Raw genomic sequence first — 27,352 nt, 5'->3', positions numbered from 1 at the left:
ACATGCAGACTCCACAAAGAAGGCACTCTCCACACTCCAGCCGAGAATCGAACGGGAGAACTGCTAAATTTATAAGAGTAATATTTAAAAATCTTCCCTATTTTTGAGTCTTTGTACCCCCATTAATTTAGACTTTGTCAGATTTTTTGCACCAAGAAGTTGAGAGGTTTCGAGCATGAGTGGTGAGTTACTCATTCAATTTAAGCACACATGCACCTCTTAAGAGCAGTGATTGCAGAGCCCAAGGGAGGCTAAAGTGGTGCCATAAATGAAGGTAGGGAGTTATAAAATCCAAACAACTGGTGGACAGATACATTATTTGGCTACTACCTGGTAAAACAGGGAAAAAAAAAACAGCAGCAAACATTCTACCACCAAAAGCAGTACTGCATTTGGTGGTAGAACGTTTGCTGCTGTATTCTTTTTTCTCTAACTAACTTGTAGATGTGGCTTGTGAGCATAGTTGAAGTGCAAGATCATTTCTTTGTCAGAGCTGATCATCCACACTTTCTGACAACTGTATTTCAGCAACTGCCACTGTAAGGGTTGTGTTTCTTCTGTGGTGAAGTACTCAGGTTACTGTGTTCACAGTCAGCTTGCTGGTAAATCACAATGGTGAATGATTTGGGCTAAGGAGAAGATATTTTTTAATCTACAATCTCTCCTTGATTCAGTGAGTAATATTACAAATGCTATGAAATATATCAGTACAATTTGTAGCACAAGGTCTTGTCCTATGCGATGACTGGTGTTATTTTTAACTGTTAACATTAACACCTTTATTGTGTGGAATGTCACAAGTCTAGCAGTCTACTCCCAGCTTGCATTCCTGACCATTTTCTCAAAAATAAAATTAAAAATATTATGGTAGGTACTAAAAGCTATTACACCTGTACAAATAGTAATGCTATCAGAAAGAAGTATTCTTTACAGTAATAATAGTACATTCATAGTCTTTACTTAAATACTATATATACTATAATGCACTCAAATCCCAAGTTATATTTTTTGCTAAACTTTCACAAACAAATGTTCATATTTTGGAAACTACATAGTCTATACATATATTGTTAGAATATTTTTGTTAATCAGACACAAGCTTTCACATAACATATGCTTAATAGTTAGCAATATAAATAATAATGAACATCCATCAAGATGTACTACTTACAGTGCAAATATCAGACAGTTTTCTTAAACCAACATCTAAGGTTTCACCTGATATCATTCAACAGTTTGTAAGTCACTTGGTTTTTGAAATATTAAACATATGGAAATATTGTGTATTTTCATAGTTGCTAACAAACAAATAGTCATATATAAGGTATAATGTGATATAACTGGACATTGACAATGAATTTCTCTGTCCCCCACTATGGCACATCACACCACACCTCACTTCTCAACAATACTAGCTACTGGCCGTTTGGGCAGTTTTTTTCCCATCTCTTTCAACTTTCTAGTTTAAAAGCCACACTTGCGCTTGTTTCCCACCTTTCCTTTTACTAGCCTAGTGCAGATACAGAGTTGCTGTATCCAGGACTGTTGGTAGCTTCTGAGCCCCGCAAGCCTTTCTGTGTTGGAGGGAAGCCTTCTAGCTTATCAGTGGGAGTGGTAAGCACTAGGTAAGCACTAGGTAGTCTATCTACCACAAGAGGAGTGGTTCTGGCCCAGAAATTGTAGTTAATTGGCCGTTTGGGCAGTTTTTTCCATCTCTCTCAACTTTCTGGTTTTAAAGCCAGTGTTTGTGCTTGATCCCCACCTTTCTCGTAAGTAGTCTAGTCCAGGTACAGATTTGCTGCATCCAGGACTGTTTGTAAGCTTCTGAGCCCCCCAGGCCTTTGTGTTGGAGTGCAGCATTCTAGCTTATCAGTGGGAGTGTTAAGTACTAGGTAGCCTGTCTACCACAACAGGAGTGGTTCTTGGCCCAGGAATTGTAGTTTATTGACCATTCGGGAAGTTGTCCATCTCTTTCAACTTTCTGGTTTAAAAGACCACATCTGCGCTTGTTTCCCATCTTTCCTGAGCCTTCTAGATTAAAAGAGAGACTTTGGAGTGATTGAGTATCAGTTTTCTGTATTTTCTTGCTGTACTTAACTGTTTTCCGCCTAAACGCTGATTTTCCAGCACTTATTGTGATTTAAAAGCTTGTTTTTTTTCACATATTGTACTTATTTGACTGCCTGCACTTTTAAAATTTTTTTGTTTAAATAAATTGTTTAACTGTTGTAGGCTACACACTAAAGTGCAATAGCCTTTTCTGATGACTTGTAGTCGTTTAAAGCTGTTTTAAGTGTACTTTTTACTGTTTTTGCCTTATCTTTTCAAAAAAAATAAATAAATAAATTTCTTGTTTCCCGCCTTTCTAAGCTAGCATAGTCCAGTTTTCAGGCTAGTGCTGAATTCAGGGCTGTGTTACAAGTTTCTGAGTTGCCCATACCTTACTTGGATAGAGGGAAGTTTCTCTGTTCACCTGTGAGAGAGGGGAACTTTGAGCAGCCATCTGTCCCTGGAGGAGTGGTTCCAGCCCAGAAGTTGGTAGTTTAAAAAATGCGTTGCATGGTTTTGTGCGCCGGGCAGCACCGGTTAGCTAGGGTTAAATTATTCCCAGCTCCACTAAGTCTCCTCTTCAGTTTTTCACTTGAAACTAGTCTAACTGTCAACCTAAGCACTCAAAAAGCATCCTACAGTCCAGCACTTGCTCAGACCTAATAGCAAGCACTAATATACCCAGACACTTGACTGCCCAGCAGGGCAAGGCTCTTTATCCATCCCTCACCAACCAAGTGACTAAGCAGCTCACCCTACTATTCAGTTATGACCAAAGGGCAACTTCAGGTGTACTCTCCAGTCCAGCTGGTGAATCTGGGTATCCTGAGGCAATGTTACAACTGCCTCATGTACACAGACAGCCCTCTCCTCCTACCACAAAACACTAACATATGTGAGAGATGCAATTATACAGCCAAACTGGAGGCTAAGGTATCTCCACCCAAGACTGGAACAGACAGTCATGATGAGAAGGTTAACACTTGCACCACACCTCCAGCCTCACACGGACCTACTAAACCAGCACTGGCAAAAAATACACAAATACACAAAATCATACTCGGAGGCTCTAAATAAAAACCTGCAAAAGCATCAGAGAACTCCAAAGCATACACCCACAAAACCTGCACCTCCCGTCACAAACCAGACAACACATAAAACACAAAATCAATGTGCCGCACAATCACAGCCCTTAAGGCGAAATAACATACCTAACACACTAGTAATAGGTGACTCAATAGTCAGGCACACTGACGCCCCACTCACTAGGCTGGACAAGGAGAAGGTTACTGTTAACTGCTTGTCGGGAGCCAGAATCCGCCACATAACACAAGCACTCAGGTCACTCCAGAACAAGTACAAATATGACTCTGTCATTGTTCATGTTGGTGTGAATGACCTGAGCTGTACCTCCCTGGACTACATGAAAAGAGACATGGAAGAGCTCTCCGATAATGTAGCCCAGGCGGGTATGACCCTGACCCTGAGTGGCATCTTACCCTCACCAAGAATGATGCCTCAGTATAAAGAAAAAATGATCAATTTCAACAATTGGCTAACCCTCTGGTGTCATTCAAAGGGGATCCAGTGTCTGTCAGCCTGGAATGACATGCTCGACAAGCCGCGTTGCTTCGCAAGAGACGGCTTGCACCTGTCACCCCTTGGCTTTCGAATACTGGCCAAGGCTCTTGCTGCCCCCATAGTGCCTTTTTTAGGCAAGGCTCAAAATTCAAACCCACCTCCTTAAACAGCACAAGTAAAAAATGAGGGCTATGCTACTCAACGCCAGGAGTTTAAATCTCAAAATGCATGCGCTCGAAGCACTCCTAAGTATGGAGAACATCGACATCTTTGCAGTAACTGAAACCTGGTTCAAGGCTCCAGAGAGAACTCCAGCACTACTGGGCTACAACTCATACCACACATTTCAGCCACAGAACATGGACCGAAACACAAAAGGAGGGGGTGTATCCATATTCATCAAGGATACCCACACCTCCAGGTTAGTGGCACAGCATGATACCTCTGAGATCATCCATGTGCAACTAACATTGCAAATTGTGGCCTGCTTCAGATCACCCTCCATGACCCAGGACCACCACTCTGCCTTTCTGGAGACAATGGAAAACATGAAGGTCCTACCAAACACCCTGATCTTGGGAGATTTCAATTACCCTACCATTAACTGAGAAAACTACTTGAGTACAAACTCCCAGGCTCAGCGCTTCCTGGAATTTATCAACTCAAATGCCCTGGATCAGCTGGTAATCTCCCCTACCAGAGGCCACAACATATTGGACCTGGTCATCACCAACATGGGCGACAGGTGCTCCGTACCGGAGGTCAACCCGTCACTGGTTAGACCAGACCATAAACTAATCACCCTGAATGTCCACATCCCACCACCACCCCCAACCAAGGAAACCACAGTGAAAAACTTTTCTAAAGCAAACTTCACCTTACTTAAGGCAGAGGTGGTAAGTTTCACAGCCCCCATGCTAAAAGATAACACTGCCCAAGATGCAGAATCCTTTACAATTGCACCCTATGAGCACCTACAAGGATGTGTGCCATCCCTAGCAAAACCCAGACTCACTCCCCTAAGAGAAGGAAACCAGTCTGGTGGATCCCTGCCATAAACAGGTTATACAACAAAAGGAGGAAACTAGTTCAGAAAAAAAGCAAATCCCAAGAAGGAAAGACATCCCTGATCAGTATCAGTAAGAAACTAAGGTCCCTCATAAAATCATCCAAGGCTAACTTCAAAAGAAAAATAGCCAAGGATTCGAAAGATAACCACAAAGCCTTCTTTAGCTATGTCAAGAATCTAAGTGGCAACTCGCAGATATGCTCTGAGATAGTGCAAAATAGCACAAAATATACTGAACCTACTGATATTGCCAACATACTGGCAGATAGATTCAGTGCAAACTTCACCTCCCTCTCACCTTCAAAAGGGCCCACAACAATACCTGAAAAGTGTAGTGTCCCAGAAATCACAAAAGCACAGGTGAAAACAGCCCTTTCAAAAGCCAAAAACACAGCATCAATGGGGCCAGATGGTGTCCCAGACTGCGTCTTGCACGAACTACAGAACGAACTAACCATCCACCTAAACACGCTGTTCAACCTCAACATCTCCACAGGCTATGTGCCCATAGAATGGCGCACAGCAATGGTTATTCCGCTCCACAAAGGAGGGGCCACAACTGACCCTGGTAACTATCGCCCCATAAGCCTAACTAGCCTGGTCTGCAAGGCTATGGAGCGCATCATCATGGAACTCATTAACAAAGACATTGGGAACCTCCAAACACTTGACCCGACCCAGTTCGGCTTTGTTAAGGGCAGATCATGCCTACTAAACCTGGTTAACTTATTCGAGACAGTTACCAAGGCCACAGACGAGGGAAAGGTGGTTCACACAGCCTACCTTGATCTCACCAAGGCATTTGACACCATTCCTCACTCGGGTATTATAGAAAAACTCACCAGCCTAAACATAAACCCCTACATCACAAGATGGGTTGTCAACTGGCTTACAGATAGAACTCACATGATAAGAATAGCGGGCTCCAGGTCTGACTCTAAACCAGTCACAAGTGGTGTCCCGCAAGGCTCGGTTCTGGGACCCCCTTCGGCATATATTTCTCAGAAGTACAGGCAAACACAGGAGGAATATGGCTAACCAAGTTCGCTGATGACTGCAAACTGGGAGCCAGAATTTACTCTCTGGCTGACAAGGACATCCTCCAAAAGGGCCTTACTGAGATGGACACCTGGTGTCAAAGTCATGGCCTCAAGCTAAATGCCAAAAAATGCATAGTCATCCTGTTTGGGAAAAACAAAACACCCAGAAATTACCACATAGGCGGCAGCCCCCTTAATACAGAAGAGGTAATAAGAGATCTGGGGACCCAGGTAGATAGTAAACTCGCCTTTGACAATCATATTTCCAAAGTAGTTAGGAAATCCTTCTCTGTGGCCCATCTAATTACTAAGGGGTTCGCATCTAGAAATAAAGAGGTTATAGTGCCCCTCTACTCATCAGACCCATCATAGAGTACAATGCCCCATTTGGGATGTACCTCACAAGACACTTCCAACAGCTTGAAAGACCACAAAAGCACTTCACCAAGAGGATTACTGGCCTCAAACATATGTCCTATACAGCCCGACTGAAAAATCTCCAGCTGTACTCAGTGGCATATTGCTTACTCAGAGGTGATCTCTGCCTGACTTACAAAGCCATGTCCAACTCAGAACTAATGGACATGCTCCACCTAAAGAAATACAAGTCACTGCAAGCCACGCGCTCTAGTGAGCTAAACCTCGCCACAACAATAAACAGAACATGCTGGAGGGATAGATTCCTGTCACAGAGACTCCCCATGGTTTGGAACAAAATTCCTAACTACATTAGGCAGAGCCCCTTACTAACACTCTTCAAGAGAAGCCTTGACGAGTAGATGGGTAACAGAAAATACACCCCTGGGATCACTTCATTGGCTCTGCTTGACAGAGGCTCAGTTAATTAAACAATGGGGCGGCGAAAGTCGACACACTCTGGCTAGGCTTATAAATGCCCTCAGGCAGATAGCCTAGTACCTACCTATGAACCTATATGTAGGGATCTCAGCTATGAAAATATGAATAGAAAAATGGAAATGTAAATAATATGTGACAAAAACTTATTAATTTCTCAACTGCAGCACATTCTAGATTAGCAGTCTTAATGTTATTTTGTTAATTAATAATCATTTAACTAATAATTAATCATTCCTTGCACCTTCTAATACTGCATATTATTTATTAGCTGATAAGTTGTTTAGTTAAAGAAGTGAGACCCATAAAATTTCTGGATGCCATAAGGAACTATGGGTGTGCGGAGTTCAATAAAACAGCTGAAAAATGCATATTTACAGCTAGTAGTGTTTTAGTTTATTGGCCTGAATGTATCCATAAAGAATTAAAAAGTAAAAAAAAAACATGGGCATTCAAAGGCCATGTAGCTGAAACACTCGATGTCCTTAAGGGGTTATCTGTGTCAATTATGGCAAGTCACAGCCCTCCTCCACACAAATCCTGAGTTCATAAGTGCTCATCTGAATACTGTTTCCCAGATATCAATGTTACCACACACAAAATTGTCCACCCTTCAAAATCAAGCCCAACAACTACTATCTTATTAAACTCCTCCAGCCAAGTTGATTTTGCAGTTAATAAATAATTTGTGATCAGTGTGTAGAAATTCAAAGCAGTTGCGATGAATGCTGGAACTAGCTAGGGCAGAAAGTGTTAATACTGTAGTTAAGAGGTAGGGTATGAAGCAGATTCATAGATAACTATATACATGACTACCATAAGGTAGGGGATGAGCACTGCCACTAAACCGTGCGTGTGGCTGGGAGGCTGTTGCGTTGGTGAAGACTGGTTGTGGGGCATAGGATTCTGAATGAAGAGAAATGGCTTGACAACATGGCAAGCTGAAGATAAGCGTAGCATTTATCCTGGACATATATAGCAAGGGATCCATTGATGGGTGAAGTTTTAGTTGTGTTTTAAATAAGTCTGCATTCTGAATGGATTTCAATGAAAGTGAGATACAGTTTCTATAGTTTAGCTACACTATTTGAATATTGAGAGAACCTGCAGTATTAGATGATTAGTTATAGAAATTAGTGATTTTTCTTTGAGAAAGTAAAATTGTATTGAGAATTAGCAGTTTATTAAATTACGGGCTGGGCAGTTTTCTGGTTTATAGAGAAGTCTGTGTATTACAGTTAGCGGACGCCGGACAAAGAGATACATGTAGTGTTTTCTAGCCAATTTAATTATCTGAGGGACAGGCAGTCATGTTTTCTACTTTTCTAGTTTTATGCAAATGTGGCTATTTTCTTATGACATTGCTTAAGTCTGTGGAAATGCAAATCTGAAAATTCACAACTTGACAGCATCCTCCTTTTTCCAGGAGGGCTATACCAATCAATTCAGGAGTATATTTGTGCACACAGGAGGGCTATACCAATCAATCCAGGAGCACATTTGTGAGCACCAAAGAAATATAGTTTATGCTTAAAGGAATATAGTGAGCTGCAATGATTAACATGCAGGGCGAGTTTACTCCAAAGGTTTGGGAGCTGCTGCATTATGAAACTCTTCTTCCATCATCTTTTTCGTACCTGTTGGCAAAACTTTAGGTCTTTAGTTTTACTAATGGTGGAGATATTGGAGTTGCAGAGAAACAATAGGTCTACCAGAACAGTCAGGTCTCTAATGGCATAGTAAGTGAGACAGAGATCTCCCATCAAAATCTATAAGACCCTCAATAAAGGGATACAGCTTGCAGCCTCTCTGTAAACTGAGACTTCTGGTTTGCTAAGACTTTGCGTCCGTTTGCTCTAAACAATTACTTTGATGTGTACTGACTTTGGGTTTACAGCTCTCAGATGTGTGCAGTGGACTGAATATGTGCAGAAATATTGAGTTTTGTTATGCCTAACTAGGGCCCTCTTTTCCTCTTGAATTCCATATTTCCCTGTAATTTCCTGCTTTATTTTGTTATATTACAAATAAAATTAATTCTTTACAGCATCTGTCAATATTTCTGTTCATGGCTTCATTACTGTAGTGAGCTTTCTGTTTACTGATTTTGTATAAAACAGTGTTCAACTTAATTTCATTTCTGAACAAAAGTGAAAATGGTGTGAAGTTCTGTTACACCCAGGTTGTGTGTGTCCCCTCTTCCCATACTGCATTATAGGCTTCCCTTTCATTTGCTCCTTGTCTGACAAGATTGTAAGTTCTTAATTCTGAACAGTTTTGTTCACAGCTGAATTTGTGGAATAGGTTTACTGTTTTTGTGGAAATCAGTGGTCAGTTTAATATTTCTGTACCTCTCAGCATCAAGAGAAAAGGAGGGCTGCAATTTTATTTAACTTAGGATGCGCAGAACTGAGTAACAAATGGAGCTGATGTTCAGCTGACAAGAGCTCCCACAGCCATACCTATTCTAGATCCATCCCTGTGTGTGTGTATTTTATATATATATATATATATATATATATAAATCTATATTATACACCCCCCCCACACACACACACACACACATATATATATATATATATATATATATATATATATATATATATATATATCCATACACACACACACACACACACACACACACACACACACATATATATATAAAATAGACACAGATATATATCTGGGTGGGTGTGCACATATGAACGGATATTGTATGTGTGTACTTATACATATATTATATATATATCAAGCTGTTATATATGAAATTGTACACAAGCTTATGAAAGAAAGAAGAAAGCTGTCACTTACCAACTATCCACTGCCCATTCTCAAATTTTAGACTTTGCCCTCCAACAGTCATCATAGGGGATCCATATTCTAATCCCAGCTCTACTTCCCGCGTAGAACGATCTAACTGTTAAGTCAGAAAATATATTAAAATATACTTCTATCCTTGTTACAGGTATACTTCATTAGTTACAATTAAAAAACAAGACTAGAATGCAAATTTACAGATACTTATAAAACATTTTCTTTTAAAATTCAGCCACATCTAAGCTTTATTTTCTTCACTACTTACTCGTGTCCTCACTTTGAAGATCCTTCTTTTCTCATACAACAAAATAATTTACTATCTACCCTTTGTAAAACAAAGGTCCCTCGTTCAGCACTGAAGGAAAAAAAAATACACCCTAGCATTCATAAACAGTACACAAATGTGCATTAACAGTATGCACACTGTATTTTGTATGCTGCTGGGAACTTCTGTGTTTCTTGGACATAAGTCACAGTAGTCCCAAGTGGCACATAATGTTCCCATTCTACTAAATGGTGTACAGCAGCACCTAGCACCTTGATGCATACCAGGTGCTCCTACGCTTGGGTTGCTAGGCAATGTTGTATAGTGATTTAAGGTAATTAAGTGTATTACAGTCCATCTTACCATGTAGCGACATGCAGCTTCATGATCATGTAAACTGCATTGTAAGTTACTACCTTACACTGTTGCAATGTGGTCTGCTGTAATGCTGGACTGTGAGCCATACAGAAATCAGTCATTATGCATAAAGGCAGACCAAGAGTCATTCCCATATTATAGTAACAAAGAGATGTAGTGCTGTGCAAGCTTACACTGGTGGGAACTTACCAGCATCACTGCCTGGAGGGGGGCAATATCAATGTGTGTTACCTGGTGTCTCTGCACTGTAGTAAACTCAGTAGAGAGTAGAAATTTTCCTACTGTGCAGTGGAGTTAATGTTTTATTTAGTTATTTATTTTGTTTTACTGTGCTACTCAGCGCAGTGCATTAAGTAACATATTAGCAAGACAGAGGGATTGCTGCTCTCAGAAATACTGCACCATTGGTTGATATGCAGTTGCTATCCTGTAGGCTTCTCTGCTAGGACCAGTCAGTACTTCAATTGTGCCAGTTCTATGACTTGCATATGACAAGACGGGAATGCTCCCACACATGAAGCACTATGCTTTTCACAATGGGGAAAGACCATGTATGTAGTCTTACCTCAGACTGTACAGACTTGGTTTGCAGATTTAATGTTCAAGTTCCTGATCCAAACCTCATCAGTGTTTACAACTACTACGTGCAGTGTCCAAAGATATCAGTAATGAATAGGGTCTCATTGATAAAGTACAGTTGTGTACCTACCATAAATGTAGATGTTCGAGTGTATTCACTGTTGCAGTCATTACTCTTGGGTTATCCTGCTGGCAGGCTACCCGCAGTCGGCCAGAATTCCAGAGTCTAGGTCCGGCGTCGGTTGCTGTCGCCTCTTCCCTGACGTCAGTGCGCCAGGGGTATAAAAGATGCAGCCGATGCCATTTTCTTCAGTTTTTCTTGCCCCAGATGTCAGGTGCCCCCAAATTAGAAGGCTGAAAAATATGCCAATAAAAATGCATGCACAATAAATAACATGTCCTCCATCTACAAGCAAATATGCCACATAGGTTGTATAGGACAGAGAAGTGCAGATAAGTCCCAGCAAAGAAAAGGGGGATGGTGGGTGGGTAACCTGGACTGCAACAGTGAATACACTCGAACATCTACATTTATGGTAGGTACACAACTGTACTATGTTCATCGTGTTTCACTGTTGCAGTCATTACTCTTGGGTTGAATCCCAAAGCTGAGGCAGAGTGGCTGGGCTAAACAGGATTAGGAGAGGCTATGAGGCCCTGCAGAACTGCAGTGGCAAAGCCTGCTCTGGACTTAGAGTAAAGAGGTACATGGTAGTGCTTTGTGAAGGTGTGCACTGAACTCCAAGTTGCAGCCTCTAAGATATCTTTGGTTGGTACTCCTCTGAGGAAGGCTGCTGAAGTGGCTGCTGATCTGGTGGAATGAGGCTTGATGCCCTTAGGCACTGACATGCCATATTGAAAATAGCAGAAATGGATGCAATGGCCTATCCATTTAGAAATAGCCTGTTTTGAGATAGCCTTTCCTTGTGATCCTGCAGCATATGACACTAAAATTTATTCAGTCTTTCTGACAGCTTTAGTCCTGTCCAAGCAGAATCGTAACTGCCTGTGTATGTCCAAAGAATGCAGAATTTTCTCACCCTTGTTCTGTGGATTAGGATAAAAGGTTGGCAAATGAATGGTTTGGTTGAGGGCCACACTGGACACCACCTTAGGCATAAATGTAGGGTTTGTCCTCAGAGAAACCCTGTCTTGGTGAAAAATGATGAAAGGTTCCACAGCCATGAGTGCTTGTAACTCTGAGACTCGCTTTGCAGAGGTTATTGCTAGGAGCAGAGCTGTTTTCCAGGATAAAAATTTTATATCTGCTGTTGATGCTGGCTTGAAAGGAGGCAGTGTGAGTTTTTCCAAAACATAATTGAGGTCCTAGGTCGGAATTGGTGCTCTCATTGGAGGCCTAATGTTTTTGGCCCCTCTGAGGTACTGCCTTATTAAAGGATGAGAAAAGATAGGTGGTTTTGTATTGTAATGGGCTGAAATGGCAGAGGCATGAATCTTAATAGATGAGAATGAAAGGCCTTTGTTTAGCATCTCAGTTAGATATTGTAAAGTCTGAGGGATATTTGGTACACACGTGTCAATGCCTTGTTCCTGGTTCCAAGCACACAATCCCTTCCATTTTTCTGCATAAGATTTTCTGGTGCTGGGCCTCCTGGCCTCCAAGATAACATCCATAACAGCTTTTGAAAGAGGAGTGTTCTGTTTGGCTACATTATCCGCCATGCAGCCAGATTTAAGGTCCTGAGTTGGTTGTGCAGGATCTGATTGTTTTGTTGGGTCAGCAAGTGAGAAGTTTGAGGCAGTATCCATGCTGGACCTTGAGACAAGCTCTTTAGGATTGGGTACCAGTGCTGGCGTGGCCAGTCTGGTGCAATCAGTATCATTGTTGGCTTCTCTTGTCTGACCTTTAGGAGTACCCTGGGAAGGAGAGGCAGTGGGGGAAAAGCATAAACTGTTAGATTTTTCCAGCTGAAGGATAGGGCGTCCAATTTCCATGCTTGCTTGAGATAAATCCTTGTGCAAAATCTCTGCAATTGGCAGTTGTGAGGGGAGGCAAACAGGTCTATGTCTGGGCATCCCCATTTCCTTATTATCATGTTGAAGACTTGTGGATCCAGTTTCCATTCGTGGGGATCCAAGAGGTTTCTGCTTAGTTCGTCTGCCAGAGTATTTGTTTTTCCTGGCAGGGATTGTGCTTGCAGGTGAACTTGAAAAGCCAATGCTGTGTCCCATAAGGTCATTGCTTGTCTGCAGAAGGGGTAGGAATGTGTACCTCCCTGTTTGTTTATGTACCACATGACCGTAGTGTTGTCTGTCTTTATCAGTAACTGTCCTGGATGAAGTAGGTCCTTGAAAGCTGTCAGGGCATTTTGAACAGCTAGCATCTCTTTTTGATTGCTGTGAAGATACATCTGGTTTGCAGGTCATGTGCCCTGAATACATTTTCCTGCCATATGGGCCCCCCAGGCATAATCTGATGCATCCGTTGTCAGTGTCTGTCTGGCTGTGGGTAAACTGAATGGCAGACCCGTGTTGTGGTGACAGGCCACCATCAAAACTCCTGTTGCAGGCATGGAATGAGTGCAATTACTGTCTCCAGGCTGTGGCAATGCTGAGTCCAAACACTTTTTAGATACCATTGTAGTTTCCTCATATGCAGTCTGGCATATGGAATTAGTAGAATGCAGGATGCCATGAAACCCAAGGCCTGCAGGATTTTCCTTGCAGATAAGTGGGTTGTTGTTGCCAAATTCTTGAAGTAAGTAGCCAGTTGCTTTTGTTTGTCTGGCGTGAGATAAGCTGTCTGGGCAGTTGTATTTAAGCTTGCACCCAGGAATATTATCTCTTGAGAGGGCACTAGTTTTGATTTCTTTTTTATTTACTGTGTACCCTAGGTCAATTAGCAATCTTTTTACAAACGCCAGATGCTTTAGAAGAATGTCTTTGTTCTCTGCTTGAATTAGGCAGTCGTCCAAGTAGGGATATATTTGAATTCCTTTTTGTCTGCAAAATGCAATTACTGGTGCCAGGCATTTTGTGAAGACCCTGGGCGCAGTAGATAAGCCAAAGGGCAGTGCAGAGAATTGGTAATGCATTCAGCCAGCTATGAATCTGAGGCATCTTCTGCAAGGCTGTCTGATTGGGACATGCAGGTATGCCTCTTTTAGGTCCAAAGTTATGAGCCAAGACTTCTTGCCCAGCATGGGCAGTAGCTGCTGTAGAGTCAACATCTTGAATTTTGGAACTTCCAGAAACGTATTTAGTATAGACAGGTCCAGTATTGGTCTCTAGGTTTTGTCCTTTCTGGGTACTAGGAAAAGTCTGGAGTAAAATCCTTGCCCCTGCTCTTGTTGTGGTACTTGCTGATTGGCCCTAATGTCCATGAGGGCTGTAATTTGTTTTTGTGTCTCTGCCCATTGATTGTGTGGCAGGTCTGGCATACCTTTTGACCTTGGTAGAGTGTGGAAATGGAACCTGTAGCCTTGGGACACTATGTACAGGACCCATTTGTCTTGGGTAATCCTTTGCCAATTTGATGAAAAAAGTGCTAGTTTTCCCCCTAAGGGGACTGCCAAAAGAAAAGTGCTTGGATCTGGTAGAGGAAAGTCATTGGGACTGTTTCCTGTAAGGTTGTGATTTGTCTTCTCCGCTTTTGGAGGTAGGAGCACCCTATTGTTTAGGCCTGTATGAGCCTTGGGGCTGAGCTCTGCCTCTGGGACGCCTGTATCTGCCTCTTTGTGGTCGGTCTGACACTGGAGAGGATCAATTTTTAGAAGGCCAGTTTCTGCTAAATCTGGGTGGCTGCACCTGTAAGAAATCCTTGACTGTCTGCATGAATTTTGCTTTATCCTCCATTTTTTTCAACACCTCTTCTGCTTTAGTACCAAACAAAGTATCATGCTGTAATGGTGCATCTAATAATTTTGCTTTAACATGATCAGGCAGATTTTGTTCCTTTAACCAAGCATGCCTTCTAATAACAGAACCTGTAACAGCGGCCCTGCAAGAGGCCTCCAGAGAATCATAACCACATTGCAAAGTATGCTTTCCCACTTGTTCAGCTGCATGCAATAATTCCTACAATTCCTTGTTCTCTGAACATTCAGTATTTGTCAACATTTTCTGTTTAAGCAGTGACATTAAATATTGCTGATATTTAAGCATATGAAACTGACAATTTAAGGCCCTTACAGCCAGGGTAGCAAAAGTGTAGACATTTTTCCCCCATCTGTCTAGAGTCCTGGAATTCCTATCAGAGGGGACAGGGTTTTTTGCAGTGGAAGCTTTAACCCCCTTGGGACCCTGAGATATAGTTTCTGGGTCAGCAGCGGGGTTTTTATACAGGAATTTATGAGAATCCGGGACCCTGTAGTATCTGTCTGGCTTAGCAGGTGCAGAGGGTAGAGAGTCTGGGGACAGGCCGGACTCTGAAAATACATCTACAATGTCTAGAACAGGTGGAATAGCAAGGGGTCTGTGCTGAGGAAGTAGCAGAAAGTCTCTGAACCTTTTCTTAGATTCAGAATAATCTTGGCTCTCCCACTGGAAATGTTCCCTCATGGTATGCAGGGTTTCCCCAAAAGAATAATCCTCAGGAGGAGAGGCTGAAGGAATGGATTCTTCAGCATCCGAATCCTCATAGGGAAGCATGGAGTAATCGTGTTCAGAAGAGGAATCAGAGGAAATAGAAACCTGATCAGAAGAATCATACTCTGTCTCTTGCCTAGACCTCTTATCAGGAGGGGGATGGGAACCCCTGATCAAAGTAATTAGGTCTTCGGCCATTTTGAGCATCTGTTTTTTAGGCATGGTAGTCTGAGTAGGGAATGCTGTACTTGTTTCTTTGTCTTTAATGCTGCTTTAGTATTTGAAGCTGAAGATGGCTTAATATATAATTGTGTAGATCTGAAGACACCCTCAGAAGCAGATGCCTGCTCAGCGGCTCCGGACCCATCTGAGGTAATGATTTCCGAGTGTCCAATACCTTGAGTATCCAGAGGCCCAGTCGGCTCCACGTGGGAGTTGGAAGTGGCCTGTGGCTCTGAGCTAGCGGGTGCCAGGGGCTGCAAAAGCGCCTCACTGAGAACCGGCAACTGGCCTAGAAGAGGCTTCGTCGTCAGTTTTGGACCTCGGATGCCTATCCTTTTCCTTGTCCTTGCATTTTTTGTATACTCCAGTTGTCGGCTGATCCGACGGCATTATATAATTAAATCTTCGGCCAAAGTAATGAAATGCAAAATCAAACCGACACTTGATAGTGCGTTGGTTAAATCTAGCACAAAACCAACAACTAGCAATGTTTGATCAGGGCCTAGGCAAGGAATACAGTAAGAGTGAAAGTCCTTATGAGGTATTTGCTTCCTACACGAAATACAATTGTTAACTTTTTCTGACATCAGTCTGGAGCAAGAAAAAAGTTTCCCCAACGGGGACTTCGGATCTGAAATTCGAATTTGAAAATCTCAGGAGTCAGCCAACCGGCACTTGCGAACTGCTTTTGCTTCGGGCACCACACGGCAAGAAAGACTGAAGAAAATGGCGTCAGCTGCATCTTTTATACCCCTGGCGCATTGACGTCAGGGAAGAGGCGACAGCAACAGACGCCGGACTGCGGGTAGCCTGCCAGCAGGATAACCCATGAGTAATGACTGCAACAGTGAAACATGATGAACATCTTACAAGCTGACCAAGTCTTATTATGACATGTTTTTGTAGACTGTATGTCCTGAGAAAACTGCAAGAAATATACAGCAACTGCACAGCAGTACCATTCACATTTCTGCCGTTTGCGTTTGGAACTGAAGTGTACACTGCTCAAGGTCCACATTCCATTAGATAACACCCACCTGAATAATTTACAGTTTAAACCTGAATCATCATTCTATTACATTACAGCAATTTATTTAAAAACAATTGGGGATTCTAATTGCAAATTATTGCATTATGTTCATCAGCGTGCAACTTTCTATGGCCTTAGCTCTTTACTCACAAAGCAGGAACCACAAAAACAAGATAAACCACAAACAGAAGAGAACGAGGGTAGTCCAGAAACCCCACAACAGCACGTAGTTCAAAAATTAAACTTTAATTTAGCGGTTTCATCAAAAAATAGAATATCAGAATACCATATGCCTTACTAAACAGGTTTAAATACCCTCCCCAGCAATATATCAAACAATTAAGTGACATCACTTCTCCCATGTAAAAAGCAGTATACACTCAAAATTATAAATGTATATATAATAAAATAGATCAAATGTCAACCCCTATTAAAAAACAATAAAAGAAACTACAGTGATAAATAAAGACTCCAGTTAAAGCAGTTTTTATAAAAAAATACAAAGATTTCAGCTTCCACAAAGAACATATGGTGATCCTATCATTTTGTTGTGTCTTTAGGCTTATCCCGGTTAGGGGTCGCCACAGCGGAACTCCAGTCCACTAATGTTTGGTAGTGGATTTTTACGTGCCGAGTTACCAGCCCTGACGCACAACCTTCAACGAAGGCACGCCCATTCATGCATGCCTCCACACAGAAGACGCTCTAGCTGAGAATCGAATGCGACAACATCTTGCTGTGAGGTGACAACGCTCCAGGAAATTGGCAAGCATTAAGCTTCATTTGCCATTTGAGCTAAAGGAATTCCAGATAATCAGAGCCCCCCCCCCCCACCCCAGAAGACCTAGCTCAACATGTTCAATAGCACAGAATTTAAAAGCATGTGAGGGGAATAAACTAAGATGTTTGTACAAAGCATTGTTTTAATTTTTACATCTGATGTCATAAATGTGCTGGCAAACTCTGTTTCAAAGCCCTCTTAGTTTGTCCTACATAGAACCCCTCACATGAGTCACAACTCCTTTAGGGTAACAAGAATATTTCTTGCAAGGTAAAATGGTCCCATTTTTACATCTGATGTCATAAATGTGCTGGCAAACTCTGTTTCAAAGCCCTCTTAGTTTGTCCTACATAGAACCCCTCACATGAGTCACAACTCCTTTAGGGTAGCAAGAATATTTCTTGCAAGGTAAAATGGTCCCATAACCCTTAATGGGTAACTTGTTCACATTAAGTACATATAGACACTGGGAGCAACTTTCACATTTAAAACAGCCACCCTTTTCAAATTTGTTTCTTTTTCTTTCCAACAACCCCTTTATTGAGGTGTCCTTCTCATATACCACCATTGGTTGACTGCCCACCAAATTATTGATGTTGTTGTCCAAACTGAAAATCTTCCAAAATTTTGATATAATGTTATGTATGTCGAAGAAGTTCATAGTAAATGGAAGAACAAGAATGCTACCAAATTTATTGTTACTTCCCCTCTCAGAACCTTCCCTTATACTCGTGTGGTTGGAAAAAAAGTGTGTTAAAAATTCCAGCTTCTCTCTTACTTTTGACTTCGTTAATGATGTTAACCACGAAGTCAGTAGGGTACCCCCTGCTTACCAACATCTCCTTTAACACCTCACATTCCCTTACAAAATCTCCTTCCTCTGAAATCATTCTAGCAAGCCTGACATAGTGCCCTTTAACCAGGGCTTACTTTTGATGTACAGGATGCCAGCTTTGGTAGTGCAAAAGTGAATTAGAGTAAGTTGGCTTCCTGTACAAGTGGGAAGTAAATATTTTCTAGAATAGTCCTTCTTAATAGTTACATCCAAAAGTTGTCCTTAACCATAGTGAACTTCAAAAAATCTGTTGTCTCATTAATGTAGGAGAAAAACTCATCCAGTTCCTCCTCACTCCCTTTCCAAAATAGGACAAGGTCGCCCAAATAACGGCCATATAGTGTCCATAGTTTCTTGAAACTGGAGTTTAAGATGAATAAGTCCTACCAGTGTGCCAGGACAATGTTGGCAAATGTAGGGGCACAACAAGCACCCATGGCCACACCCTGTCTTTGTTTGAAAATATGTCCTTCAAACCCAATGAAATTATTGTCCAAAACAAGTTCCATACAAGTTCTAATAGTCAGGATCGTACCGTAGTCAAAAATAGTATTTTTACAAAGGTAGTCATAGAACCATTCAAGCCCCACCTCATGGAGGATGACTGAGAATAAATCACAAATGTCTATGGTGACCATAATCAATTAGTCATCACACATATCTAGCTTTATTCTTTCCAGAATGTCCCATGAATCTTTCACTACCCATTTTATATTGTCCAAAACATGTTTGACCCTACTGTCAACACATTTGGCTAAACAAAAAGTATTGGATGCTTTGGCATCTACAATTGGACGTAGGGGGGGGGGGGGATTAGTTATTGACTTGCGGATCTTTGGGATCCTGAAAATGGTACCAATCCTGGGATGTTTGTGTTCCAGAAACTCGTGGCCCTCTAAACTAATTTGTCCATTTAATAGTAACTCATCTAGGGTAAGATCTATGTTCCTGTATGCAATGTTCAACTCATTATGGGACACTTCTGTATAGGATTCACTGTATAACATGTCTAACATCTTTGCATTGTAGTCGATGACATCCATAACCACGAGGTTTCATAATTCTAATTTCATTGTTTCTTACTATTTCTTGAAGTAAAGACCATTCTGAGTGTGACATACTGGTAGGGTCTGATTTGTTATGTTACCTCAAAACATCTCTAATTTCATTCTCGCATAACAGTTCAAACATTTAGACCATAAGGTGAACAGGGGGAATAAAAGTACTAGGCTTGTGTAGTATGCTAGGCTTCACAGGACCAGTGTTATTGCCAAAATGCAATGCTAAATTCAGTTTCCTACTGAAGGATTTCAACTTTAACATAGTGTCAACAATATTAGCTTTTCTGGCAGGTACAAAATTCAGGCCTTTACAAAACAATTCCGCCCAGGCAGGGCTCACCAAAATTTGGCTAAAATTATAGATAAAAAAATCCCCAGCCATATTCGTCACAATCAAATGCTCAGGTTCAGAATTTGGGATCATATCTGATAAGATCCCCTCCTCCCCCTCTATCGGCTCTGTTGGGGGTTCTGCCCATAATTCTGGTTCACAAATCTCCCATTTCCCGGATTCCTTATTCTCTCGGATCTCCTCATGAGTGGGGGGGGGTCTAAAGGGACATCTCGATCCGTACCATTCACATTAGTGTTGCCATTGTCCATGTCACTATCATCAAAAAAGGCCCTATCCAAGTACTTGGCCTGCTGTCTCTCTGAGGGGTCCGGGTACGTACCTGCATCCTAGTCCTGTTTATCCCTCCACAATTTCCTCTCTTTCCTATTTTTTAAACCATTTAAATCATTATAAACATTCTTAAATATGTTAAGAAATTCATTTTTTTTATGCTCAAACAATAAATAATTTTTTATATTAGCATCTAAGTTATCAATGTCCCAAATAAGCATTGCCATCTTCCTGTTATTATCTGTAACAAACATTTTTAAAAATTCAGGTCCTTGCCTGTTAAAAAATACAAGTAGATCCTAATGCAGTAGTGAATTTTTGTTGAGCCCCTTTGGGTATCTCCACATTCAGAGCCCTTTTGGAACATATTCCCTGTTAATACACTCCTGTAGGTATCCACTGTAGCTTTTTGTATTTGGTACCCAACTCCTGGAAAGTTCTAAGCTGTTGATCCACAGTTGCGTATGCATTGGGAACACTGCTGTTGTTTTCGGTAATACTTAATTCAGTCCTCAGCCACTGTTCAACCAAAAAAGACGTCATGATGTCAATACCACTTCCTCTCTCCGACTGAGAAAGGCCTTCTAAGCCACGCACATTAGCTGAAATAAAATTTCCTTGAGAGCCATTACCATGGCTGCGCTCTCTCTGTGCCAGGGTTATAGAAAAGTGCTTAGAACTCCGTGAAAGAGTCCGCACGATCATCACCAATTCTCAATGCACTTTCTGAGCCATTGTTTAGCCCGTTCATAAGTCCATCCACTTTTTTAAAATCAGCTACGAAGCTGATAGCAAGGCGACAAGACTGTAAAATAGACTATAAATCCATACTGAACGTGCTGTTCTGCTGCTCATCTCCTTCCATACCAGGACAAACCAGGAACTACAAAAACAAGATAAACCACAAACAGAAGAGAATGAGGGTAGTCCAGAAATGCCACAACAGCACATAGTTCAAAAATTAAACTTTAATTTAGCGCTTTTGTCAACTTTTGTCAAAAACTAGACCATCAGACTACCATATGTAAAAATGAAAACAATGCTTTGTACAAACATCTTAGTTTATTCCTCTCACATGCTTTTAAATTCTGTGCTATTGAACATGTTGATCTAGGTCTTCGGGGCTGGGGGGGGGGGGCTCCGATGATTATCTGGAATTCCTTGAGCTCAAATGGCAAATAAAGCTTAATGCTTGCCAATTTCCTGGACGTAATGACAGGATCACTATATGTTCTTTGTTGAAGCTGAAACCTTTGTATTTGTTATAAAAACTGCTTTAACTGGAGTTTTTATTTATCACTGTAGTTTTTTTTTTGTTGTTGTTTTTAATAGGGGTTGACATTTGAACTATTTTATTGTATATACATTTATAATTTTGAGTGTATACTGCTTTTTTACAAGGGGGAAGTGATGTCACAATTGTTTGATGTATTGCTGGGGAGGGTATTTAAACCTGTTTAGTAAGGCATATGGTGTTCTGATGAAATTTAGTTTTTGACAAAAGCGCTAAATTAAAGTTTAATTTTTGAACTACGTGCTGTTGTGGCATTTCTGGACCACCCTCGTTCTCTTCTGTTTGTGGTTTACTCGCAAAGCACATAAACTAGCTGAAGGTGGAAGGGTTCCTGTAGGGTTTACAAAATGGTATTTTATACTGAATGACTGACTTGCCCTTCTCAGCAAAAGGCTTCTTGTGGCTTATTCTAGGGAATGTAATTATGCTATTTTTTATTCCAAATATTTTGTTTAAGAATGAATTTGCCAATACCTTGAAGTTTTGTTCCACATACACAACAAAGATGAAACACTTTTTTTTCTGTTCCCAGTTCCTCACACCCATGGCTACCTATACTGCTTACTTCCACAGGCCCATTAATTCAAAACACTGTTGCTGAACACTCCATCTTCAATATAACCATAAGGCACATGCATTTCTCCCTACCTCTAAAGGACAATAATGGCTTGAAAAGCATAAGTAAGTTGCATAAGTTTGCTAGTTTGAAGGAGAGGTAGAAGTCAGGGAATGATGACAGATGAAAAGTCTAATATATTGTTGGTGATGTATCCAATTATTTCACTACCTCTTCCCCAGAAGCATAGAGATCTAGTGTATCAAAGGAATATTCATGCATGCATTCATGCAGACCTGCTCACAGGGTTGACTGTCATACCTACAGCAAAGAAAAGGGCTGCCAGGTTTCAAACCTATCCATTCCTTAAATCCAAAATTCAGTACCTTGTCTAGTCTTCCTAAATGAGGACAAAATGTCCCTGGTAACTCAGGCTTTCTCTGCCAAGCTTACTTACTGATATCCAGGTCACATCCAACTTTGAATTACTAGTTTTGAAGATGAATCTTCTTCCTTTATACCATTAGTCCAGTGTTCTGTGGTAATATTAAATCTGCTGTCAAAGTGAAAAGGAAGAATAGGTCTCACAGTAATAAATATCAACTCGCACATTCATAAAGTGCTCCAAAGAAATCTGCATGCTGGAAGTTTGGGCTCAAAATAATTAAAATACAAAAGCTCTTACTTCGTCATCCAAATTAATGAAGGTTCACAACAATGGTACACTTGTATACCAATATACAAGCTGACAGAAGAAAACCAACAATGCATCAACCCTACTCACCTGCTGCAGCCAGCATCTAAGCAAATGCTACTGCTTTTCCATCCTTTACCCATCTCAAGCTTGCCTGAATCCATTCACTGATGCACATTCCAGAACATTCTGCAGCAGCTTGTTACAAATGCCACCATTCATTCTGTAGAAAAGTACACTTATAACTCAGACTTAAATCTTCTACTTTTCAATTACCAGTACTCCATCCATCTATCAACCTCAACCAATCCCCCTATAACCTAACAATGTCTCAAAAGGAGTTTCTTGCTCAGTGGAGTAAACTGACAAAGCCAGGACTGCGACTCAGATGTCCACAGTTCAGTTAACAATGTAGGTGCTAGAGAAGCTGTAGAAGACAGGATGAGTGTGAATGGCTGATGCTGGCTTGCCTGCCTACACTTGGTGGGTGGGTGGCAGTCAAATTTGCTGCACTGTGGGCATCTACAAAAAGGAAAGCTGTCTTAAAAGCAGCAACAGTCAGGATGTGCACTTTGTCCTTTTCAAGTCATAAACAAGGTAGCCTTCAAGGTGCAACTGCAGAAACATGCTCGATCTTTGGGGTAGACATTGTACATCCTCTCATCTGTGAATATTAATATATTCACCAAGGTGATGGGAGTTAAGGCCATAGATCACAAAAACCCCGATGGCTGTCTGGATGTCAGTCCACCATAAATGGGGAATGTCCCACTATGAAGAGATGGGTCCACTTAATTTAATTGTTTTAAAGCTGATAGTTGGCAGCCCCAGAGAGAAAAAGACTATATACATATATTGGTTTGGTATTCTTGGTTGAACAGACGTTGCACTGAACACCAGTTCAGGAAAAAAAAATAAACTTAATAGTGACTGATCGAAGATCTCCTTTAACTACTAAATCTTTCCTGCAACTAAAAAACAAACTCAACATTTAGCTATGTGGGGGGCAAAGCCTCCATACCACCTTTTACCAACATTTACACATACGGTTACAATCAACAAAAAACACATTTCACCAATTATCACATCAAAAATACACTTCAAAGAAATATAAATCTAATAAACAAACAGTGACACTCCCATATATATATATATACAAATATACAAACATACATGCATACACTTTTAAAAGGATCTCACACACACACACACACACACACACACACACACACACACACACACACACACACACACACACACACACACACACACACACACACACACTTCTCTCCTCTTTTCTTCCCCAAGTGCATGCAACTAATGCTTCTGGCTTTTTATATACCGCAGCTATCCTATCCTCTTGATGAACTTAACTGGTTATTTTCTCCACACTCTAATTAGACTGGTGCCCTTTTCTCTGTAAGTTCCCTACAAACATATAAAAGTGTGTATCCTAGCAGTGACACACAGTGGAAGAAAGTACAGTTGTTTAAGTAAACATACTGTAACAGTACATACTCAAATAATCACTGCTGCAGTAGCCTTAGGATGTGGATTGTATCCTGCAAAGGACAGAAGAGCTGATTAGCTTCCAAAGCTTCAAAAGCACCTTCCACATGTCTGAACAGTTATTCAGATGGAGTTCAGCTGAAGAAAAACAGTGGCTTGGGCGCTTTTTTACAGCTTTCATGCCAACTGAGACAGGGAGGCTAAAGCCATGAAAAGGTCAACTCTAGGAAAGTAAATATGTAGACTTTCACCCTGGCAACAAAAACATACAAAAATAAGGGGCGTGGTTGAGGGAGGGAGCAGCTACTGCAGCAGTTATCATTTAAACATCTACTGCTATGGCACGTTTCGTTTACTTAACAAAAATTGGACTATGTTCATCATTATGATCACTACTTAAGCAGCTTTAGTTAATATGGGTAAAATTGGTAGGAGGAAGAATGAGGGTCCAGCAGCCCTTGGAGAATGGTCCTAGCAAAGCCTGTGTTCTAGACCTGGAGAAGGAACCTAATTTATATTGCTTTGGAAAAGCAAGCACAGATTACCAGCGTTGCTGCTGTTAGAATACTTCTAGAATCAAACCCTTTCCAAAAGCCTTGTTGTGGTGGACATAAACAGTAATAGCATGAGAAAAGCGACTGGAATTGACCTGCTTTGACACAAGTTGTCTTTTTCTTTTCTTCCTTCCCTTCAGATGGGTACCACAGTTGTATGTGGACAAAGATATGGAGTATCCTTTCTCCCTTATTTTTAGGTTCTAGAAAGAAAACTGGGAGATGGATAGCTTGGCTCAAAGTATTATCACTTTATGCATAAAAGGAGGATTAGTTCTGAAGTAAACCCTATCTTTGTGGAAAATGAGACAAGACTGACCCGCCATAACAGCTTACAACTCAGATACTCTGTTTGTAGGTCAGATCAATCATTAACACTGTTTTCCATATTGAGAACCTCAAGTCACACTGATGAGCTAGTTTAAATGGAACGAGAGCTGTTTTTTCTAACACAAAATTAAGATCCCAAGGAGAAGCCACGTGTTTTCTTAGGGGTTTGGTGTGCAGCACTCCTTTCAAAAACATTTTCACATCAGATTGCATTGAAAGAGGGGGGAATCCATACGGAATACATGCTAAAATGTCTGATAAGTGACCTTCGATTGAGGAGTAAGACAAATCATAGGTTCATAGCTTAGTACTAGGCTAACTGCCCTGTTGGGTCATTTTAAGCCTAGTCAATTATCCCATGTGAAAAATCAACCCATGGACCTTCTGTCTGTAAGGTAAACCATTATGCTAAGACATGGAGGATAGCAATTCACTCAAATACTGTAGAAACAGAGAAACACCAGCCCTGGAGAGGTGCTGGTTCTTTTGGTAACAAGTAGAAAATCTTTTCCATTTGCTAATATATGATTTTCTAGTAGCATGTGCTTTTCCTGCACTAATACCAGATACACATCCTTAGAAAACAGGTGCCTAAAAGATATTAAAATAATAATATTCAGGCAGTCAAATGTAGATGTTTGGGATTGGGATGTCTCAAACAACCCTGATCTTGTGTGAACATATCCAGTTTATGAGAAAACTTGTGGTAATTGCCCCTAGCATTTCCAAATGAAGGGAGAACCACTGTTTGGGGCAGAAAGAAGGAAGCCACCACAATTATCTTTTGGGAGTCTTTCTGAATCTTCAAAATGACCCGAGATATTAGTGGAAAGGATGGAAAAGCATACAGGAATATTCCTGTCCAAGGAAAAGGAAATGCATATGTTTTCAAGGCCCTCTTGCATGGAGTTCTGGAACAGAACTTTGCCAACTGATTGATGTGAGTGGGGGCCAAAAGATCTATTTGAGGCGTTTCCTACTGCTCCCTACTGGGATAATGGCACTCAAAATGCAGAGTGCTGACAAACCTAAAAAAAGACAAAACTATGGGAGAAGAGTGACTCTTGAAGATTGCTCTTCTCCTTTAAACTTCTTTTTTGCAAGTGAACACGCACATCACAACTCCCAAATGTATATATACCAACTCCAAGATCCCCATATCTTGCAGAAAAGGGAATATTCCAGGAAATTAACATTTTGGACTTAGTATATGCAAGTCCATTTATTTAGCCATTCAGTCTCCATGTTTTGGAACTAGCTCTAGCAGGTCCTGACATTTCAAATAGTTACCGCTTCCCAAAGCTGGATCAATTCAGATCCCGATTCAGTTTTCTTTCATGGGGGGGGTTGTCTGTCCTAGTTCTGCTCTGCTTGTCTGCCACACAGTTTTGCTCTTACTGTATATAAAATGCCTGTCCAAGGAGATTGTGCTGAAAAGCTATAACTCAGGCTATCATGGCTAGTCTGCAGAGAGGCTAAGATCTGGTTTCCTCTTACTTGTTTATGTACTACATCACTGTGGTATTGAGTGTAAACACTAGAAGAGGTCCTGGAGACAACAAATCGTTGAGAGAATCATGAGCATTTAATAAAATCTAACATTTCTTATGCTTATATGTTTTGGTCTGTCTCTTCTGTTCAAAGACCCTACACTTGTCTCCACAGACATTGGTCCCTACCCAAAGTCTGAGGCATCTGTTGTGACTAACTGTGCTGGAGCAGGAAGGAGTATGAGAAACCTGGATTTTGAGAAAGTTTGTCTCTCCACCACAAAATTATCTTTTTCACAAATCTCAAAACTGGAATTTAAAGTCAGAGGATGTTGATGTTGGGACCAAAGAGTTTTCAGGTACCATTGAATGTTATCATAGATGTCTTAAGACCAAGAATCCTGTGGAATTTCCTTGCTGAAATGGTAGTCTGAGTGGAAAAACTCAGGAAAAGATCAAAATATAGACCTAAGTTTTCTCCTGAGGAAAAAAAAACTCTGAAATGAGGTGTCTAGAATTCACACTAGGAAAACCATCCTCTGAGAAGTACAAGACTTCTGCAAAGTTTTCAGTGTCTCAGTCTGTGTAGGAGATCCCTTATCTAACTCAGAGATTCCTGACATTTTGAAAAAGACTAATTGTCTAAATATAGCAAATGTGAATATTTTGCAGTCTGTAGCAAGCCAGACACCATTGGAGAGGCAGATTATGAGAACTGATAATGTTTCCTGTGTCTGGATCACATTAACGAACATCTGGAATCCATATCTAAAGGAATGCGATGACATACATCTTAAATCTAAGGTCACTAGAAAAATCAAATGGGAATAAGGGGCAACAAGCTACAAAAAACAGCACTTTGAACTTGGAAACTGTCACAAACCACCTCAGAAAACAATGATCTAGAAATTATCTCAAAGAATCTTAGTTCTTTGATACCAGGAACATCCTGGAAAAAACCCTTCCACTAAATGATGACGTAGAACAGCTTCGATTACTCCCTAAGCAAGCATATGCTGAATGACAGAAGGGTCTGGAGGGTGAGGAGGAGTAATTTGCAACTTGGGGAGAGATTCTGATTGCTATTTGTAATCTTGATGAGGTTACTTTAGGAGCCCATCTGTCTGAAACAATATGCTGCCAGAGAGAGATGGAGGTTCAGAATTTCTGGAAGAATGAAAAGGTCTGCC

At 41.0% G+C, this 27,352-nt stretch overlaps 1 protein-coding gene across 2 annotated transcripts in view; it reads right to left on the bottom strand.

Annotated features, from left to right (window-relative positions):
- The window catches only part of CBY1 (chibby family member 1, beta catenin antagonist), a 380,731-nt gene that overhangs the window by 181,266 nt on the left and 172,113 nt on the right, over positions 1-27,352 (bottom strand). For both annotated transcript variants that reach the window (XM_044067987.1, XM_044067995.1), the window contains exon 3: positions 9,406-9,511. In XM_044067987.1, the coding sequence (XP_043923922.1) occupies positions 9,406-9,511 (106 nt within the window). The remainder of the gene's footprint in view (positions 1-9,405; positions 9,512-27,352) is intronic.

Source organism: Protopterus annectens, chromosome 1.part0 (genome assembly GCF_019279795.1).
Source record: "Protopterus annectens isolate FY-2018-M chromosome 1.part0, PAN1.0, whole genome shotgun sequence".
Taxonomy (NCBI): domain Eukaryota; kingdom Metazoa; phylum Chordata; order Ceratodontiformes; family Protopteridae; genus Protopterus; species Protopterus annectens.
This window is presented reverse-complemented; position numbering and strand designations above follow the sequence as displayed.